This window comes from Gracilinanus agilis, chromosome 3 (genome assembly GCF_016433145.1).
Source record: "Gracilinanus agilis isolate LMUSP501 chromosome 3, AgileGrace, whole genome shotgun sequence".
Lineage (NCBI taxonomy): Eukaryota > Metazoa > Chordata > Mammalia > Didelphimorphia > Didelphidae > Gracilinanus > Gracilinanus agilis.
In genome coordinates, this window is record NC_058132.1 from 235,974,386 (window position 1) to 235,997,509 (window position 23,124).

The 23,124-nt window shown below is 35.9% G+C and overlaps 1 protein-coding gene across 2 annotated transcripts in view; it reads right to left on the reverse strand.

Annotated features, from left to right (window-relative positions):
* Window positions 1-8,977: 8,977 nt before the first annotated feature.
* Window positions 8,978-23,124, reverse strand: part of NUP35 (nucleoporin 35) — a 44,448-nt gene continuing 30,301 nt past the window's right edge. The window contains exons 5-9 of one of the 2 annotated variants that reach the window (XM_044666469.1): window positions 16,201-16,336; window positions 13,873-13,942; window positions 12,408-12,536; window positions 10,234-10,398; window positions 8,978-9,585 (exon numbers count right to left, since the gene is read on the reverse strand). In XM_044666469.1, coding sequence (XP_044522404.1) covers window positions 9,508-9,585; window positions 10,234-10,398; window positions 12,408-12,536; window positions 13,873-13,942; window positions 16,201-16,336 — 578 coding nt within the window. In that variant the 3' untranslated portion in view covers window positions 8,978-9,507. Of the gene's footprint in view, window positions 9,586-10,233; window positions 10,399-12,407; window positions 12,537-13,872; window positions 13,943-16,200; window positions 16,343-23,124 lie in introns of both variants that reach the window. The other variant, XM_044666468.1, reaches the window with a different exon arrangement.

The following is a 23,124-nucleotide window of genomic DNA, read 5'->3' on the forward strand; positions in this document are numbered from 1 at the left end:
ATACCTCCAAAGAGTATTAGCTCTAATGGAAGCCATTCTATATTTTGCATAGTTCTAATTGCAAAGAAAATTTTCTTGCTATCAAGCCCTAAATTTTCCTCTTTTGTAGACTGCACTCTTTTTAGTTCTTGCCTTTGGGATCAAATAAAACAAGTTTAATCCCTCTAGCAGATGACAGCCCTTTAAATGCTTAAAAACAACTATCATGCCCTTCAATCCCAATGTAATGGAAAAGTTCATGAGCCTTAATTTCTCTTCTACTCCACACGCCCAGTTCCTCAAACCAGTCCTCATGTGAGGATTGCGAATGCCTCTTTCAGATTCTACCACCATTATTCAGTAACCTCTCCTCCTTTGATCTTCAATTCATATCTACAAAATTCTGGTTGTTTTTACCTATCAGCTTCCAGGATATTCTCCCCTTACTTTGAAGAATACAGCACCCTATCTTTTTCTCCTCCTCAACTCCAGCTCTCATACTAGACTTTGACACACATATTGACACTCTTTCTTAACACCTAAACCCCCAGTTCCTAAACTTAATCATTTCCCATGACCTATATTACTCCTTCACCCTCCTCAGGCACACACAAAGATGTTAATACTCTTGAGATCATTCAATCAAGCACAATTGCACAGTCCATATCATGAATTCTGAAATATCCCTATCTAATCACAATCAATTCCACTTCTCTTTCTGCCTTCTCAAACCAAATCCTGATCTTCATCCATTCCATGACCTCCAAACCCTTGACCCCTCAGTTTTCATCCCTGCACTAGTTACATTCTCTTCCTTGTCCCACCTTGATGCCTTAGTGAACCAGTTCAACTCCACATGGTCCTCTCTTCATGAGTCCTTTGTCTCTTTATCATATCATCAATCTTGCTCTGTCAAATTTCACCCTTAGCTCACTCCCACAATTTTCTACCTTCAATCCTATTCAGCTACTGTTGAACAAAGGTAGAGAAAAATCACAAAATCATGTTGACTGGGTCCACTACAAATTTGTCACATAACTTCTCTGCTATAAAGTAATTCTTTTAACTCACTATTCCACAGTGGCTCTTCCAAACCTTCTTTTCCCTACTCAAAACCTCCTGACTCCTCCCAACTCCTGCCTTCTTGGCTGAGAACATGTCTCCTGTTTTATGGAGAAAAGTTGAGGCCATTCACTGAAAGGTCCCTCATCTCCCCCTCCTTTTCTCACATTACCCAAACACCTTCTGACACTTTCTTTCCCTTCACCTCTATATCACATGAAGAGGTGACTCTTCTTCTTGCCAATTCTAACTCTTCTTCATTCATAAATGATGCCATTTTATTCCATGCTCTCCAACAGTTTGCTTCCTTTTCTTCATCCCCATTCTTACTTCTCTTCCATTTCTCCTTGTCTACTGGCTCTTTCCCTGACACCTACAAAAATACCCATTTCTCCCCTAACTTCAATGAACTCTCACAACCTATCCATATCCATTAACTCATTCCATCTCTCCTGCCTTTTGTGGCTAAAGTTATTGAGAAAACCTACCATAGGTGTCCCTAACTCCTCTCACCTCAACACCATAGTCTGGCTTCCAAAGTCATTATTCTACTGAAACTTTCTAAAGTTACTAACCATCTCTTTATTGTCAAATCTAATGTTTGTTTTTTCTCAGTACTAATCCTTCTTGATCTCTCTACAGCATTTGACACTGTGGATCACTCTCTTCCTGGTTCTCCTAACTGCTCCTTTCGTTTTGCTGGGTCCTCATCCAGACTATACACTCTCACCTAGGTGTCCAAAAGGGTTCTCTTCTCCCCTTATACTATTTCACTTGGTTATCTCATCAGGTCCCATAAATTTACTTACCATCTTTATGCTGATGCTTCTCAGAGCAGCTACTTATCTAGCCCTAATCCTTCTACTGATCTATCAGCAGATAACAAATATCTAAAGTGAATGATGAGTTCCTAGCAATAACTAAATGTCAAAAAGGATTCTACTAATCACCCTTTTCTCTTTAGCTTATTCAAAATTAGAGTAGTCAAGGATATCCACGGTCTCCAACAGCCTATCAAGCATCTCAACCTAGATACACACTATCCTGGTGCAGGGACTCCTCACTCCATGCCTGGACCAATAACTTGCTTGTTGGTTGGCCTGCCACAAGTCTCTTCCTTAGTCCAGTCCATCCTCCACTACTCCGCTCTCAAAGTGATCTTCCTAAAGCACAGGCCTATGTCACCCTCCTACTTAATAAACTCGATTGTCCCCTCTAGGATCAAATATAAAATTTTCTGATTGCATCTAAGACTGTTTATAACCTGCTCCTTTCTCATATATTTTCTTATCTTTTCCCTCCATGTTCTCTTTGCCACCTTACAGTTGCTAGAACTCTGCTCCTCCTCCGTCTCCCAACTTGGAATGTTTTTTCTGACTGTCCCTTATACCTAGAATGCTTACCATCATCTCTGCTTCATTTCTTTTGCTTCCTTCAAGTTCCATCTGCTAAAGGAAACCTTTGTGTCCCCCTTAATAGGAGTGCCTACCTCTTTAATTTATCCTTTCTGTATCATTTGTATATAATTGTTTGTATGCCATCTCTCTCACTAGACAGTAAGCTCTTGAGAACAGGGACTGTCTTTTGCCTTTCTTTTAACCCCCAGTGCTTAGCACAGTACCTGGCAGATTCAAGTACTCCTAATATTAGACTAATTGTGCCTTTTAAAAATTAGATTCATTGATCTAACCATTCTGGAGGGCAATTTGGAACTATGCCCAAAGGGTGCTAAAAGACTGTATGCCCTTTGATCCAGCCATAACACTGCTGGGTTTGTACCTCAAAGAGATCATAAACAGACTTGTACAAAAATATTTATAGCCATGCTCTTTGTGGTGGCAAAAAATTGGAAAATGAGATGTCCTTCAATTGGGGAATGGCAAAACAAATTGTGGTATGTATTGGTGATGGAATACTACTGTGCTTAAAGGAATAAAGAACTGGAGGAATTCCATGTGAACTGGAAAGACCTCCAGGAACTGATGCAGAGTGAAAGGAGCAGATCCAGGAGAACCTTATACACAGAGACTGATACACTGTGGTAAAATAGAATGTAATAGACTTCTCTACGAACAGCAATGCAATGATCCAGAACAATTCTGAGGGTCTTATGAAAAAGAACTGTGGGAATAGAAACACAAAAGAAAAACAATTGCTTGAACACGTGGATTGATGGGTATATGATTGGGGATGTAGACTCTAAAAGATCACCCCAGTGCAATTATCAATGATATGAAAACAGGTCTTGATCAATGATACATGTAAAACCCAGTGGAATTATGTTGGCTGGGAGGAGAGGGGGGGTCGGAGGGGAGGGAAAGAACATGAATCATGTAACCATGGAAAAATATTCTAAATTAAAGTTTTTCAGTTAGATGAAATAAAATAAATAAAAAATTACAATTAGATTCATAATCTTTCCAGATTTTCCAGAATTCTTCATATGTCTCAGTATTATTTGTATTATCATACTGGACCACAGACATTCCTGAATACTCCGATTTTGAATAAGCTAGGTAGGAAAGGGTGGTTGGTAGAATTTTTTGGTACTTAATAGTAATAGCTACAAATTCATCAATTATTCTTTATTTCCATCTATCAGTCCCCTCCACCTCCTCCCAGAGGGAACGGGCCTGCCTAATTTGACAAAAGTGCTTCAAGTCCCCATCGTATCACATCTACTTTAAATTTTGAATCCTTTATACTTTCCAGTGGTATTTGTGATCTGAAGCTTCTTCATTGATTTCTTGGTTTACTCTGTTGCCAAAATTTTTTAACATTCCAGATGTGGAGGTGCCAGATAATTGAACTCTATTAAGTCTATACAATTAACTCTTCATTCACACACTCTTTTAAGTTTATGAATCATAGAAATGCCCAGAATATTTAGGTATTAAAAATCATATCTCATATTTCTTTAGTGCTTTATCGTTTAAGTGCTTTTACAACTCTGAGGGTACTCCTCACGAGGAATTTCCTCTATCCATGCAGCCTGGTATATTTTCCAAAATTTATAACCTTAAAGAGTTGCTTAGAGAATTCAAAGATTATGTGCTTTATTCGGTATGAGGCGGCTGGGAGGCCACCTCTATTCACTACACCAGTGATGGGCAAACTATGGCCTGCTCCCTGAAACGTTCTATCCGGCTGCACAGTATTCCTAATCTGAGGAATACAATGAAACGTTGAAAGAGTTGCCTTAGAAACAGACTGACAGCTGAGCATTTCCTTTCTTTTGGCCCCCTCTTTAAAAAGTTTGCCCATCACTGCACTACACCACCCAGCCTTTCAATGTCATATAAGTGCATGTCATGATGATTAGCCAAAAAGAGATGCTTTCTTACTTCCATGAGTTAAAAGTACTAGTATAACCTATTTTCTACATATAACAAAATTTGAAGTCATTTACTACACAAGACCTTTGTTGAGTCCCCCAATTAAGTGATCCAAAATTTTGGGGTTTACTTATCTTAGTACATATTGTATTCCCTTAGTAGAAAGTAAATTTTTTTAAAGCAAGGACTGTTTTGCATTTTTCTTTGTGTCCACAATGATTTAACACAGTACACTAAAAACTAGAGATCTTTTTTTTTCAATATTTATTTGTTTGTCTAGTGTTTAGCACTGAGCCTGGCATATAATAAGCACTTATATACTTGAGTTGCTTTGCCATGGTGGTTAAAAAGTGTTTGTTGAATTGAAGATCACACAGCTTAGAAGGTGGTGTAGCCAGAAGTCAAGACTTGAATATGAATTTTCTTACTCTAAGGCCAGAGATCTATTTCATAAAAAAATTAGAGAACCCAACATATGATGAAAACTGAATGTTAAAAACATAGCATAACTGAAAGAAGCCAGACTCCAGTCCATGAACAAAGTATCTTCCTTAAGCTGGCAAGACTAATGGTAGGGCATTGCTATTATTACTATTCATCCTGCCCAAAACCAGTGATCTGTCAAGGAAATGGAAGTTCAGGTCTGAGTCCAAGCCTTGGATCACAAAAATTACTGAAAAGATTAAGATGCAAAGTTCGATGCGATACAATTAGATATTAGAAGCATGAGCCAAGGAGGTTCACCTCCAATAAAGAGGCCCAAACTCTGGATTAATAGGGATCAAGTTCAGTCCTGGGGGAGAGTGGTATTCTCATTGTCTTCTGCTACTTATGTCCAACTTTGGGGGAAATGACTTATATTTGGTTCATCTCTAGTTTAGAAGACTTATTACATACATATACGCACACAATCAATGCTTAAAACAGTAACCCCATCCTTCCTATATTCTCCTGAGAGGTTGGTATTCATCAAAACATAAAACATTTGACTGCAAAGTCATTTCTCTACTCTACATTGTCCAAACACCTCCCTCAGTCTAAAAGGTAATTGGGTTAAGTTTCTGTCAGTGGCCATCTCTGAGAAAGGTGTACTTGCAGATAGTTCCTACCAATGCCAATCAGCTCCTACTGAGACAAACTCCTGACTTCACTACCTTTGAATGAATAAATGAAGCATTGTGTTTACTGTGTACAAAGCACAGTGCTAAGCACGGGGAATACACATAGAAAAGACAATCGCCGCTATCAAGGAGCTCACATTCTAAGGAAGGAGACATTTACTGAAAGTTTCAGCAAGTCCCATTGGATTTACGGAAGTGGCAAAGTAGATGTAATATCTCTTCTTTAATTTCCACTTTTAAAATTACATCAGCTTTTGATTTGAACATTTGCAGTGCAATGCCAAGAATTTTCTCTCTTGTGTTTTCAGGAGCTGTTGCTGGCCTGCAAGCTCACCAAAGTTGCTTCCCAGAATGATGGCTGTAGACAATAACCTCAAAGCATTGCTGTTCCAAAGGCTCTTGAGTTCAAGGACCTGGACAATCTCCACCAGGGTCAGAGAGATGATTATCAAGGTGATGCCTCGAGGTGATGGTTTGACTCACCGGCTGTGTCTCCCTCACAGTGCCTTGATGCCAGGCTGGCTTGCCTTCCTTGGGAGTGGTAGTTGGCTGGCAGTTAGTGAAAATAGCTGATCCTTTTGTTCACTGGTTTCTATACTTTATGCAAGTCATATTACATAAACTCTCCCCCAGAAAAGGTATAGATCAACTGAACATTTCTTCTAAGGAGACAACCAGAATTTCACTTTCTAAAAGATTTCTCTCTTGCAGGTCAGGTTTTTTTATCTTATCTCCTTATGGAGGCAAATTATGTAGCCCCTTGTTCTATACATGGCATCAGCTGAGGTTATTCTATAGCTGAGATGTCATAAGTCCCCAGTCTTAGGCATATCTGGACATATTCCAGGATGCTGAAGGCAAGGGCAAACACCTTTTGGAGATATTTTGCCCAGGCATTTGACGGGATTTTCCTTGTTATTTTACTTAAAATGATTAATGACTCTCATACACAGTCATCTATTTATTACTATTAAATTTATAGTCATAATTTATCACTAAAATGCTAAACAAAATAGAATTACAAAGAGGATATATACCTTTAAAAAGGCATAAAATAGTGACTATAAACAGATTAAAGCTTCTTAAATTATCTTTCACAAAATGTAGCTATTTGTGAATATGGATCTTGCATAGGCACAACAGATAATGAGCTGGGTCCAGAACTGAAAAAAGAAAAGATTCAATTACACTTAACTTTTCTCTGAGATAAAATCCCATCTTTTTAAACACCAATATTCTCTCCACAATATGAAGTTGAAAATCATGGAATACCATAATTCATTAAATTCAAACAGAAAAAAAAGTGAGCTATACATCCGTAGCAGATTACTAACGATGATGCCAGTGAAAGTAGCAGCAAAAAAGAGACCCCTGGCTGCATCTTGTTTTGTGTTTCTTTCCGGGACATCAATCCTGAGGTGGGAATGTCTAAGCTTGGTGGCGACATCATGAGTTTGAGAGGCTAGATAATCTGAGTTCTTCACTTCAGTTAGAGATGATGAGCTTCTAAACCAGAAAAGATAACCATAACAAAAGGATGAACAAAAGCCCTGATCTGGTTTGCCAGAAAACATGATCCTGGAGAAAAATGTTTAAAACATTTCAGATCTGAGGTAAAATGCCTATTCAGTAATCCTAACAAATGATATTTTTTTAAACGCTTACCTTCTGTGTCTTGGAATCAATACTGTGTATTGGTTCCAAGGCAGAAGGGAGAAAGGGTCAGGCAATGTGGGTTAAGTGACTTGCCCAGGGTCACATAGCTATTTGAAAGGAGGCAGTCCTTGCTCTGAAGAAATTCAGTCTAATGAGAGGAGTCCTTATATACCTTTTTGTCATGGATCTAGTAGAACCCTAAATTAAATTCTAACCAATTCTCACTGACTCCCATAACTGTCTTACTTAAAACACTACTATGTCACTAGTTATAAAATTAAGAGCTCTTTTTTATTGTTCAAGAAAATCATGAGTTAATAAATGTGCCTGCGTACTAAACAAGCAGTTTTCGAAACCACTAAATCCATCTTCTGGGTTTTCCAGCTTTAGAAGAAAAAGTGGATTGTCAGAATTTTTCAAACTAGATGCTTCTGAAAAACTACCACAAGATGGAGATAAATCTACAGTTTGAGCTAAGAATTGTATTATAGTCATGCAAACAAAGGTTTTTAACAAGTTATTGCCATTCTATTTGAATCTATAGCAGACAATTATTTTAATATGCAAAATTAAATGTAAATTAAATATTTGTGTCATATTTAATGATTTTAGAAAAGATTCCAGTCTACAAAGATATGTTTCATTGCTTTGTATCTTTAATCCTTGGTCTGATAAACTGATGTCATACCCCTACAGTTCTTTTAGGAGTCCTTCAACCCACATCCTTTGGTTTATTAGACATCCACTTTCTTAATGGCTTCTCCCAATATAAGTTCATAGGAATTCAGATGAATGACACACAAATATCTTCACTTTAAGGCTAACAAATCTGGTTCTGTCTCACCTAAAACAATCACTCACTGCACAGGGACTAAAATTTAACTTTCCCTCTCTGTTATATTGATTACCATGGACAGGAACACAAATTAGATTCTTCCAATGATTTGTTCCACTACCTTATCAATTTTTTTAAAATCTGTGTAACCTATAGAAGTCCATTGGCTTCAAATACAAAAAATTGCAATCATTATTAGCCACACATACAGCCCAACAATTAACTAAACATCTTTATATTTTTTTTCAGTTTGTTTTCAGGATGACTTTTAAGCCACTAGAACATTTTCAGAGTTAGTTAAAACTAGATAATGTAATCAGGAAATTTGCTTACCTCTGCACACATAAATTGCCACCTCTCACAATAAACTAAAATGAGCAAATGACTAAGGATAGCACTATATCCATCCCTTTATGTAGAACTTAACTTCTTCCCTCAAGACACCTCATGTAACATAAATACACGAGGATACAGTGTAAATTAGTAAAAATTGGGCAAAGTATAATTTCTTAATTTTATGGGGAAAAAATTTAAATAGAAGTTATATTTTCTTCTCACATCCAAATAGTTCACCTTGTGAACTTTGGAGACACTTGTCCTGTATCAGTAAAAAAAGATTTATTCAACTGAATTTATCAATTAATTCCCAGGGAGAAGATATTCCACTTCCTATCCCATTTCAAAAGAATAAGGAACATGAAGAGAATGTCTCAGTGGCCTAAAAATGTCACTTCCAGCACTTACCTCCTTTGTGTGGACCCAAGTCAAACTATTCTTCCCATCTTTATTTCTAGTGCCAATTCAAGTACCTCATGTATTACATCTAGTTGAACTAGTGGACTAGTTGAACTGAAAGGTGCCTACGTCTCTTCTAAGTCTATGATTAGAATTAAGACTAAGACATAATACTATTTGTGTATAATCAACCCATACAGAAAAAGGATACAAACTATACAATTTGTAAAGTTTATTATTAGGAAACATGAATACAGGTTAAAAAAGGGCTGTTTCTTGTCTGAAACACACTGAATGAAAATTCATGGCAGGACATATGCAGGCAATGATAAAGTATTAAATAGTATCCAAATTAAGAGGCCATAATTCAAACTGTTCAATTACAATCCACATGTCCTGGCAGAAGTACATAGTTTTCCTTCTTCATGAAGTCTATGGCCTTCAGAAAAAAGCATTAAAAAGCCTCACCACAAACTTAGTTATAAAACTTACAGAAAACAATGCCTTTTTTGTGAATAAGCATGCACCTATCACATAAAGCATTGTAACTTTCTATTTACAAATGTTTGAAGTTTTTTAAAACTATGTCACATCCATCATTTAAAGTGCAAGCTACAAATATGCTGTACTCCTAAAGAAAAGAAAGGCATTAAAAAGTCTGATGTAGAGACCAGATCCTGCCAAAAGTGGTTATACAACTAACCAAAAGGAAACTGGCAGAGCATTCCTAGCTCCAATCAGGTTTTAGTGTAACACCTCCAAAAGGATTCTTTTTTTTATAACACTACCAACCAAACATATATTCCATTGCTTTAGATACAAGACTTTCATCTTTTCTCGGAGTTTGTCTGTCAGAAACAACCTAAAAGACACAAAGAGAAAGAGCCATTATTACCATAAACAGTTTCTTCAAAATTAATTGCATAGTAAATATCAAAACTGAAACAATTAAGTGTTTGTAGCTCATTCATCAACAAGTTTGTGCTTTGCCTAGCATTACCAAAGTTAAGTGGCTGAGCAAGAATGTGGTAAGATCTTCTAAATCTCCTTTCTTATACTATTTTCCCTAAGGTTTAGGGTTTTTTCATGCACAACAGTTTACTATGGATAGTTGTTCTATAAAAAGGAAAGTCAAAAGACAGGCCAACAATCACTACCATTTTATTATCTTTGTTGTTGGTCTTTCATCTGCCACCATAATAGAAATGGGACTCAACATACTAAAATAATGTCCAATTCCTCAAGGAAGGAAACAAAAATGTAGAAGTGAAGAAAGGAAAAAGAGTTTTTTCATTAATCCAATTCTCATTTTAAAAAATAGTATTCAAAAACATCATTAGTTAAATCATCTCAAAGACACCAATTCTGTCCCTTTTTTAAAAAACATTAAAAAATATACATTTAGAGCTTTGAAAAAGATTTCACTCTCTCCTATAAACATATATGGTAAGAAAAAATGTTGTAAGACCATACAAGTAAAGAATATCTTTTTGCCCAACTCATAAAATACCTGATAGTCACTAGTAGAGGCTTTATAAGCTGTAGCAAGAGGTCTCATTGTAGAAATTCTAGGAGTACTTGAAGGTTGTACTGGTGTGCCTAAAGTTTTGATTGGTGGTGTGAAGGCTGATCCTGGAGAATATACAGTGCTTCTATCAAAGCTTTCCATAACGCTCTAGAGAACAAAAAATGCAAAGCCTGACTTAGTTCATAAAACCAAAAGGGCCTTCAAAGAGTCTTTTTTCTGTCTAGTCTATTTCTTCACTATAAAGCTGAGAAATTGAAGCCCTGAAATCACATAGGTAATAAATGGCAAAATTGGAGTTTGAAGCTAAGTCTCCTGATTTCTAATCCAATGCTCTTACCTACTACTACTTCTTTGGTAGAAATATAAAACCAAACACATCAACATAAAATTTTAAAGTAAATTTTTTCAATGAAATCATGAAGATGATTATAATATCTTAACTGGTCAAATTATCCTTTTAAACAACAACTGCATTGAAATAAACAATGTTTTACTCTAAGGTTGTATGGTAAAAAGCCTAAGAAACAGTGGGTCTAGATTCTATTCAGGTTTTTGCCACTAAATAACTAAGCTACTATGGTAAAAATTAAAACTTTTAACAGGTTTCCATTATTACAACTGAAAAAATTAAGAGGTTCCCCTTTCCTTAAAATCACAAAGAGATGAAACTTTAGAGGTCCTCTAGTCTAATTCCATATTCTTACAAATGTAAAGTTATCTGATTATTTATGATGTCTAAAGTTTCTTCTTAATTTGTTTAGCATTTACCAACCAAGTGAAGACACATTAATGCCCTACCTTCAATTAAAACAGAATGTCAAACTTCAACAAACTTGTGATATATCAGAAAATCAAAAATAAGCAACAGAAGCTGCTGAAAGGCAAATTGTCAAAAAAAATTCCATAAATTTTGATTATTAGGAAAGATACAGAACTTCACACAACACTCACACATACTTTCTCCCACAAACCTGTGACATTCTCTAATATATATTGTAAGTAACTTACAATTACAAATACAGTGCCAACAGCAGCAAGTTAAGGAAAAGAAGCAATGAAGGTATTTAATGTAGAAACAAATAGTCCTAAAGACTCTTGATAGGCCCTATAGTATGGCACAGTACTATCATTAATGTTCATGATTTAATGAGTCATTAAGAAAACATTAAACTGAGGCAGCTAGGTAGCTGAGTGATGGAGAGCAAGCTCTGGAGACAGGAGGTCCTGTGTTCAAGTCAGAACTCAAGGCACTTCCTAGCTGTGTGATCCCACTAGACAATTCACTTAAACCCAATTACCTCACTCTTGCCACTCTTCTGCCTTAGTATTGATTCTAATACTTAGTATTGATTCTAAGACAGAAGGTATGAATTAAAATAAAAAAAACAAAAAATACATTTCAACTGTTCAGTATACTCTGCTGAAGGCAGACTACAAAAGCAGTTACCTTGATTTTTTTAAATAAAAGAGGCAAGTTTCATTTGAATAGAGAACGCCTCATTTATCAAAATGCCAACATTACTAAAAATGTTATATTATCTGGTTCAACTTTATAAATTCAGTATGATCCATTTTATAAGGAAAGGAGAACAAAGGCATACATGGCCTGTCAAAAGATAACATGGCTAAAAAAAAAATTAATTAAAATAAATAAATAGGTAGATGGCTAAATAAACAAATGGATGAATGGACAGATAGATGAATAAATGAATGAATGAATGAATGAATAGATAAATGAATAAATAAATAAATAGGTAGATAGGTAGATAAATAAATAAATGAATGAACACACAAATAAATAAATAAATAAATAAATGAGCGAATGAGTGAATGAATGAATAAATAAATAAATGAACATATAAATAAATAAATAAATGGATGGATAAATGGATGAATAAGTGAATGGATGCATGAATAAATAAATAAATAAATAAATAAATAGATGGATCGATGGATGAATAAATAAATGAATGAATGAACGAATAAATAAATAAGTGAGTAAATGGGTAAGTAGGTAAATAAATAAATGAATGAATGAATAAAGGTAGCATGGCTAGTTAGAGGGAAAATCAGCCAAAGAAATCAAAAGATTCTCAATTCTCAGTTCAGTGGTCTTCCTATAGAATAGATTATATACCTGTTTTTCAATAACTTACTTTATCTATACAAGGCTTTACTCCAATCATTATGGACTCTCCAAAAATTCTCCCATCTTTGCTTAAGGCTTTCCGGGCCTGAAGTTTGGACTGATAACGAATATGCATCCAATTCCCTGTGTTAGACATCTGCAGAGATTTCAGTTGCAGAAAATATGAAATGGAGTCAAATAAAGAATAGATGAGAAAGGTAAAAATCCACAATAAAAATAATGAATCAAAATCACTATTTTATAGTGCTTTATAGTTTACAAAATACATCTTATGGATTGTCCATGATCACAGTTTCTTCCCTTAGTCCAGTGCAGTTTCCACTATACTATGTGGTCCCAACAAATAACAAATTTTTTTAAATTGTGGATAATAATTTTTAAAATTGTCAAATTACAATTGCTAACAACAAAATATATTTCAAATAATACTGTGCAAACAAATGCCTTTTCCTAAATCCCATTTATTTGACTCATATTTTTCAAGTACCAGTAAGATACCACTTTAATAATAATATTTAAATCTAAGATTATGTTTAGAATATGTATTTCCATAATCGTTAAATGGATCATTTTCTACAATCATGTGATACCACAAAAAAGACTCAACTAGCCTTACACATTTAAGAGTTCCTGTGAGGAAGCACAGGAACACCAGATCCATGCCTAATTCTCCTAACAGCCCCCTGCCTACCTGTCTGCAATAATCATCAATAATAACTATTTTGACTTCATTTATATGAGGAATTCCTGATGAGGATACTCCTTCAATCAATGCAGAACTGTAGCTGAAAGAGTAAATAACTTGTGGCAACTAGGTGGCTGGCTCAGGGGATAGAGCCAGGCCTGAAAACAGGAGGTCCTGGGTTCAGATCTAGCCTCAGACACTTCCCAGTTATGTGACCTCCACCCCGGGCAAGTCATGTAACACCCATTGTCTATCCCTTACCACTCTTCTGCCTTAGAACCAATACATAGTATTAAGTGTAAAATAGAGTAAGGTGAGTAAATAACTTGCCCAGGATCACACAACTTGAAAGTATCAAAGGGTCTCTCTGACACCATGGACAGCCCTTTATCCACTGTACCACAATGCCACTTAACAATACCTGAGGTTTATATAGGACTTTAAGATTTTACAGAAAGCACTTTCCTCATTAATAACCCTGAGAAATACACAGAATAAGTATTATCCCCATTTTACAGAATGGGAATCTGAGGCAAAAAAATTTTAAATGATATACCCCGAGTGTATGCAGAAATCAGGATACAAATTCAGCTCATTATGCTGTGCTCTCTCAAACTTTTGAGAACCTAAGGAAAATCCTATACTAAAAATATCTTCAAAAACCCAAAGAAATGGGGAAATAGGAATGAATACACAACCCGTCTGATTTCTCCTATCCACAACATATTTTTATTCTGCCCACCTTTTATTTCCCTCCAATGAAAAAACTTTTTTTACAAAAACTTACCACATGTTTTAATATGTTTCCATACTGTGCAAACTGTAGGAGTATATAAGAAGCAGATGCTTGAGGAAACCTGAAAAGAACAGAAATCATGTTCAACTCCATATTAACAGCACAAATATCATCATGCAATAAAATATTTATTAAGTCATTATTAGGTGCTAGACAAAAGTAAAAGTCTTTATTCTCAAATAGCTCGCTAAATAATCTGTGAGAAAAACAACTGAAAAAGTTAAAGAGCTCTAATTGCTAAAAGCATCAAAGTAAGTTTACTCTTCAATTCACAACATTTTGGCAAGAAGGGACAAAATTACAAAAATCTCAAGAGAAGCTCTTGAGAATACCTCCATTCCACCTTAGAGTGGGACCCCTCCACAAGATGTAATTCTAGCATTTTATTCTCTATTATAGCCAAACACTCCAGTCCCATCTCTATTTTAAGTGATTCCAAATTCATTCAAGGGAGCTTTATGGTGATTGTGTTACACCAATCATAGAACTATAAATAAAGATTTTTTCAAAAATACCTAGGGTATTTCATTTTTATCTATATATGCAATTACATATACACACATACACACAAATATATGTATATATGTGTAGTGCATATACACATAATACATATGCAACTGTACTTAGTAGTAAAACATAAAAGCTGAGAATGATAACTAAGATTTTCAAAATACCATTGTGGTAAAGTCATGGCTCACTAAGTTCAAGTTACCTCAATGATATACTTAGCAAATGGCTGAAGACCATAAAGTAAACAAAAGGGGACTTCCACTAGCCAAAGTATCAGAGTCCATGAATTAAGACCTCACTCTAATTCGATTTATTCTTATTTTAGACACAATTCTAGCAGACTTCATCATCGTTAGGCCCAGCCCATAGTATATTAAAAACAACCAGCAAAGGGAAGGGAGTGAGAGAGATTTCAATTAGTCTAAGTGCCTACTAAGTGCTGGATATGAGATAGTCACTCTGATTATAGGAAAAAAAACTTTTAATTATCATGTAATTCAACATCTTCATTTTATAAATAAGCCAACTGCGACCAGAGACTTAAATGATTTGCCTATGGTTGTATGGCTATTAAGTAACAGAGGTGGGATAAAATCTGGGTCCTCTTTCTATTTTATCACAATGACAGCAGAAAGAAATAACAATGTGAGAATGATGGACACATCAAAAAAAATTTTAAATCAGAAATTATTTACAAGACTTTGTATTCTAGGATCAAATACGCATCCATCTCAAGAAAACTTAAGGATAATTTTATTGTAGCATGGAATTAGAATAGTATAAGAATGAACCCCAATTTCCCAGAAAAAGTTAAATAATATTAAGTATAACTTATTGAATCAGGAAATATATAAAATAAATGATAAATAATCCCATAAAAAGTTAACATAAAATATTTTGTCACTTAAAATGTTTAGTCATCTAAAAAATTTCATTATATAGAACACTTTATTCCAAGACAAATAAATAAGATACTCCTATAATAAATATGAAATAACAAATGAAAAATGAGGAGGCTAAGAGAGTAAAATGCTTCCAGCAATCTACCTATTCATAATGACACAATCATGTTAAAATGACATTGCTGCTACTAAAGAACAGAAGATTTTTGTTCCAAAACTGACATTCAGATTTCAGTGTTTTGACATTTCATGATTAAAAAGATATATTCAAATATAATGATTCTAATCTCAATTATTACATATATATACTTGAATGATGAAAATTCTGGAATTTTCTGAAAAAATTAAGAGAATTAAATGATTCTTATTTTGTGTTATGTTATTCTTTCCAATATCTACCCACTTCTACAACTCATACATTATTAAGCTTTAGTATCATTACAGTAACTATTTTTTCTCTCATCTGTAAAACTTCTCCATTTTAATTGGTATGAGGTAACTACAGAAATGTGCCAGGTGGGTGTTACTGTACATATGTTTATATAAATGTAATTTTGATGCCAGTTTTTATCACTTCAAAACATATGGACTGAAGGGCAACGGTTGCTAGAAAGAGGGCAAAATGGCTCTGTGGAGTCAAGATTCTATCACAGATAAGGGTAAAGTAAATAAGACAGGGTAAAAAAACAAACAATAGCCATTTCAAAATTTTGATAAATGGTTAGGGGTAGGGAGAAAATTGATACCTTTTCCTCCACTCTAAGATAAGGTTACATATTTCACTAATAAATAACATTAATTGTTGAACCTTTTTAAGACAGAAAAAAAAGAAAGTAGTACTAGTGTAGTTCTTTGCTCCAAAGGAAAAAAGCTTAAGGCAAAGAGCCAAATGATGAAAATCACTTACCCAAATACAGTTACCCAAGTGTCATCAAGATGATCATCTGAAGTCAGAGAATCTCCTTGAGTATAAAAGGGATCCAGCTGAGCAGGAGACAGAGTAGTCTTTCGTGGCTGACCAATATTTGCTGGACTGAACACTCCTGGACCTATTATTAAAAGATCATTTAAATTCCAATGTAATTAACTCATTTTATTTGAAATCTAACAGTGTTTTAAATAAAAAAACAATACATAAAATTCAAAATTTATTAAAAGACAGAACTTTGACCAAAAATAACAGATAACTTAATAATTAAAGCTTTAGAACTTTTATAGAGAACAAATGGTTACATTTCTGCTTACATTTTTGCTAATATGAAACATATTCTCGAAGAAGCCCCTTTTTGATTATCTCCATTTTTACTAACCCTCTAAAAAAATTCAAAAGTACTAAGGAGTACAACTAGATTTAGGCAGCAGTTATGCCTTGTCTTAAGATTCTAAAGCTTCTCAGCCACCATTGTACCTATTCCAGTTCAGGGTCAAAGCTCTGCCCTCTGCATGTACTCAAGAGAATGGAAAAACAATGGACAGGGACAATGAAAAATCCACCTGTCTCCCAAATATGAGGGCTTGCTATTAGATTTAAAACAAATTTGCTTAATTCTTATGCAGTGCCACACACATTATTCAACATGCATTTGAGCAAGAGCTTACTCCTTGCAAGTCAGTGAGATATACAAAGAAAAGTAAAACATGATACCTGCTCTAAACAAGATTACAATATAGGAAGGATAAAGCATACAAATAAGCATAACAAATGCATAAGAAGAATATGAGATCCAGTAAAGTAGAGATCATTTCTAGGTAGGATCAAAGAATTTAGAAATAGAAGAGATCTCAGTCACTACTCTTACATTTTACAGAAAATGAAACAAGAGGTCCAGAAGGCTCAAGTGATTTGCCCAAGGTCACACAAGAATAAGTAGCAGAGCTAGAATTTGAATCTTGGCTCTTTGATTCTGAATCCAGTACTGTTCTACAGCACCAGGGAAGATTAAATATGATTTAAGTTTGGTTTTGAGAATTAGGTTGGTCAAAAGGCAAAAATCGCTTGGGCAAAATGCACAGGATTGTGAAAGGATTTTCATAAAGATTGTGAAAACTTCCATTTGACTAAAAGGGAATATGAGAGAAGAAAAGAGACAATAATAAATAAGGAGAGAGAGGCTAGCTGGAATCAGTATAGGGTTTTGAATGTCAGGCTAAAGAATAGGACCTATGTTCAAAAGGCAATGTGATCTCATCACTATTCCCTTGAGGGAAAAAGAGTGATGATGGATGTCAAGAATTTTATGGACTTGTATACAGAAGCTGAATTAGGCATGTTCTGCTTGAACAAAAAGGAAAGAAACAGAAGCAATAGGTGACAGTTCAAAAGGATTAAAATTAGACTTTAAGTAAGAAAAACTGACAATTCGACCTCTCTAAATGTGAAATATACTATTTTGAACAGTAGTGAGTTCCCTCTCCCTAGTCCTCAGACTTGCGGTAGAAAAGCAAATATAGCCCTTTTGGCTGGTATGTTGTAAGATAGCATTCTTTTGCAGGCAAAGGTTGAACTAGATGACTTCTCAGATTCATTCCAACTTGGGAGATACTATGATCAAGACCTGTACATTAAGAAATGTTGCTTCTACCAAAGACATACAGCATAAACTCATGGAAGGAGACAGGATGTGGAAAGTATGTTAGAAGATGACTGTAACAGCACAAGACAGAAGTCATCAGTACCAGAATTAGAAAAGTACTATGGCATTAGCAACAACGGAGACAAATGTGAGCCACATTGAGGAGGAAGAATAAACCAGAATTTTGCAAATAACTGAGATGATTCCAATGATAAAGACATAAGTAATTATAAGATTGGGAGTATTACTGACAAAATTACTGACAAAATAAAGTCAGGAAATATAACAGGATTAGGGAAAAAAAAGACATTATTTCAGTTTCTAGGGTCTGGAGTTTGAGGTACTCTTAAAAATTAAAGAAAAGAACACATTGTGATAATGACAATCCAAAAAATCTTTATGGTTTTATGTTTTGGGCCTAGCCATTTTTTGCAACAAGCTGCTTCTGTTCTAAATAAATTCTTTCCTCCTGCCTGTACTGCCCTCTCCCTTTTCTGGAGTCTCCAATACCTGGAATTTCCTATATTCCATGCTACCTCATAAAACAGGACTTCCTAGACTATAAAAGTAGAAAACTCTACACCTATTAGAGAACTTGGGTCCTTCTGTATAAAAACCTGAGATGTACCTGAGATGCCCTGTTATAAGTGAAAGAAAACACAATTATTCACACTGAACTATGCCTGAAAAGTACCTAGGTTCCAGGTCCAACGAACATCTCTCAAAGAATCATTATTCCACTTGCTCCTCCAGCTATGGCCCATAGAGTATCTTATTTTGTTAAGTAGTTTTCAGTTGTGCCCATGACTTCTTTTGGGGTTGCTTAACAAAAATATTGTTTTGCTATATCATTCTCCAACTCATCTTAATAGATGAGGAAATGGAGGCAAATACAGTTAAGTGACTTGTCCAGGATCACACAGCTATTAATGCCTAAAGCTACATTTGCACTCAGGTCTTCCTAACTCCAAGCCCAAAGTTCTATCCACTGTGTCACCTAGCTGCCCAAAGATTATCTTAACCAAGGCCTAGATGTCATTCTGCTTGGATTATATATTTGTCCCTCCAGTGACCTGTGAAATGGATATGTTTTTGTCCCTCTCCTATTGCCACAAGAACCTAAAATTAAAGCTATAAGTCTTCCACCTTGTGTGTGCTAAAAAAAATAATTGATCAATATTACCTCTTCTGTGGAAACCTTTAAGTCTCAAAACAGCTTCAAAGAACTGAAGTACTTAAGTTAAACTATGGATAAAACACAAAACTTGGACCCCAACAAAACTTCTCTCAATCCCCAAGGCAAGGTGAACTGCAAAAAAAGTTACATCTGGAGTCAGAAGACCTAGATCTGTCACTGGACAAATAACTTGCTTATCTGAGTTTTTTCATCTGTAAAATACAAGAATTGGACTAAACTACCTCTAAGGTACATCCCCCAGCTCTAAACCTATTATCCTATAAGCCACAGTTCTATCAGACAACTTAAGTGTATATTAAAGACATACCTCTAATTCTTAAAAAAATTTGACTGGAGTTTGAAGTTATTCTAGTTCTTCTTGCAACAATAGTCTTAACAACTTAACAAGACCAACATTCATCCAAGTTGATGCCAAATATGAATGTGATTAAGTGATGCATTAACTAGAATGTCTCATTAAACTGGATTTGCCATTCCTCTAGATATAAAAATGGCATCTTGTCTCTCCCTCAAGGGCATCTCTCAGTAAAGCCTTCCCAAATAACCTCTGCTGGGAAGTGATCTTTCATATTGATATCAAAATGTTCTATTCCTCTTATGTATTAATTTTTATCATATCTAAGCATAAGAAAATCCTGCCTCAGACACTGTGTGACTATGAGCAAGTCATTTAACCTCCATTTGCCTCAGCTTTATCGTATGTAAAATAGAAATAATAACAGTACCTGTGACTCCCAAGGTTGTTGTGAAGATCAATCAACATTCATTATCTACCAAGTACCAAATGAGCTAATATTTGCAAAGTGTTTGTAAATTTTAAATCCTATAAATGCTATTATATAAATTACCATTCCAATTTAATTATAAGTACCTGGAAAATAGGGACCATATCTTTTTTTATCTTTCCTCTCCCCGCCATATCTAGCACAGTGATGGTGAACCTTTTAAAGACAGAGTGCCAGGCCCCACCCCCTACCCCCCAGACCAAGTGCCATGCCCCTCTCACTACCACATACTGGGTACACCCTGCCCCGCCCCTTACCCATAGTGGAGAGAGAGAAAAGTGCTCCCATTGGACTGCTGGATGGAGAGGTGGGTAAAGTGAGGAATGTCCTCAGTGAGTGTAGAGAGGGGGAGGGGAGTGGCCCAAGTGCTCTGCTCCCCTCCAGCTCTGCCTCCTTTGAGCCTCCCACCTTCCCCTCTGTGTGCTCCTATTGGGCTGCTGGGCAAGAAAAAGGAGGGAGGGGGAGGTAGGTGACAGGAAAAAAATGACCTCAGGCACAATGTAGAGGGGGGAGGGAAGAGGAGAGCAGCTCTACTGGAGTCCCTCTGCCTTTCTAATAACAAATTGGGGGATGGGGTGAGAGGGTACGGTCGAGTGCCCAGACAGCATTCTGCATGCTGTCTTTGGCATCTGTGTCATAGGTTCACCATCACTGATCTAGCATATAATGTGCAATTAACAAATGTTTGTTGAATTCTCTTACAAGTCATGTTTTTCCTGAAACTGCTCCAAGTCTTTCTACAAATTTATTAATGAATATACAATATCAAAATGCAAAAGAATTCTGAGTGCTAATGTCAAATATATCAAGAGAGTTCCTACCTACACATTGCACAAATTATTTCAATTGTCATAAAATAAGTTGCTCCAAAATAAATTTGGATACTACTACTTTTAGAAAGTATTAAGTGAACCAATTTTGTGAAAAAGTATCCTGGGTCCTAGATATCATTAACTATACATCTTAATTTAAAGGAGAAATAGCATGACATAGACAACCTGGAATCAGGAATAGCTGGGTTCAAAGTCTAAATATGATGCTAACAATGTGACCGTGGGCAAATCATTTAAGTTACAGAGAAGTTAGGAACTAAAGAGAGAGGAAGTATCTTATCAAATATCATCTGCAAACTTAGACCAGAAAGACTGACTTCACTTCCTCACAAAATTCCAAAACTGATTACTAAAGAGATGGGCTAGGGAGCATTTACCAAAGGAAGCATGATCATAAAAAAGCCAGCTAGCTTCATTAAGAAAATATTTGATGCGTACAGAATAAGATATACATTTTCAGATATGGTCATTGTGCTAATTTGTTTTGCTTAACTGTACTGAAAATGGGAGTTACTGGGAAGAAAGATTATTTTTAAAAAGGGGGGAAAAATCAATACAATACCATCCCCAGACAACAACATCAACAACAATAACCTTAATTCCTTGTTTTAAAAATAGTTATTAAAGTGGAAGATTGGAAATGTTGTAAATGTCATTTACTTTGGTATTAGCAAAGTGACATATCTCTTTCTATAGGAGCAAAGAGAGATGTGGGCTGGAAAAAAGTAGAAATAGATGCATTTGAAACAGGTTGAATGGCCAGATTCAAAGAATAATCATTAATGGTTCAATGTCACCTCCCAAAGAATGGTCATTAATGACTCAAGGTTAGTTCCCTGGAGCTGTTCCTGTCTTAAGGTACATCCAATCACTCCTTACTACCAAAAACTAAGCTTTCTACTGAAGGTATCATGACCAAATTAACATTCTATTCACCTTCCTTCCATAAGGATCTTTCAATATTCACAATACTCTGCTTAGATGAACTCCAGCAAAGTTAGTCAATTCTTGTTTCTCTTATCTGTCATACTGACTAAATTATAGAAGAGCAAACAAACTCCTCTTCAACTCCTGCTTCTTGCTCTTTCCTCCCCATCCACCTAATCTTTCTTCCCTTATGTCTTGCTCATATGTACTTGACCCCTAGATACTGTGATCTCTGGAATTACTGCCCCATAATTAACCAAGCTCTATTTGTTTTAGTTCTCTTCCTCTTATTTTCCTCTCTCTTATTGAGACCTGCCTGTTCCCTCATGACCTGACATTCCAGATCTTTCTTGCTTTCCAGGACAGGTTAAACTTTCTCTCTTACTCCTAAAACACATTGATCCTAAAGATAGAGTCCTCATACTCCTTCCTCTTAATTGTCACTTGTTCATCCCTCACTTCAAGGAGGACCAATTATGTCTTGACTTCCTCCATTCAGATGAGGCAAGGTTGCCTCACTCTGACTCCTACCAGGGTCATCAAAGTCCAGGGGCAAGACAAAATCAGGATAACTTGCAATGGCCTGAGAATGCAATGTGCCTTTGATGTCTGCCCAAGCTCAAAGCGCTCCATAGCACTTGCTTTGGCTGCCTTAAAGGCTTTTAGAATAAACTGTCCTTATGGACACATTCTACTGAGAGAAGTTTTCACATGCTTGGGGTAGACACCCCCCTAAGTCATTGATAGGTTTGAGGCCTATTAGTTACCCTCAATCTGCCAGATGGTTTACCAGAGTGAGGCCATTGTACATGCTATAGCTTTTTGGGGTCAAGCTTGAGAGTTGGGTAACAGGAAAACACCAAAGGTGGATGAATAGTCCTGAAAAGGGCCCAGCAAGCCCTCACACCAAAGGTGCTAGTCCTCCCTGCACATCCCATACATCCTGTATACTTATAGCCTTCCTTTACTACCACCATGCAGAAACAGCCTGTTCTTTGAAGTTTACTATAACCAGATTTATTATTCATCTAGACCCACGACAGTGAACCCATGGCACCCATGCCAAAAAGGGCACACAGAGCTCTCTCTGTAGACACACCTGTAGTCACCTGCCAGAGTTCCTTAGTAGAAAGCCAGAGGGACTAGGGCAGAGCTTTTCCCCTCCCCCTCTCCATTAGCAGAGGACATTCCTCACTTCAACCTCCCCTCTGCCCAACAGCCCAATGGGAGCACTTCCTCCCTCCCCTGTTGGCAGGAGAAAGGGGTCAGGAGCATGGCACTGATCTATATCCTGATGGATGTTATCTATAGCCCTCCCAAGACATATTTCTTTCCTTTCTCATTCATGTTCAGTTTCTGTCTATCTTCCTACCCTCACCCCCTGTGTACATAGGAGATGATTTCAATATTCATCAAGTTCCCTGAAATACCTTAACCTCCCAATTCTTAAGTCTGTCCAATTCCAATATACAATTTCCCCTTATGTAAATTTATATTATGCAAATTCAACTTTTT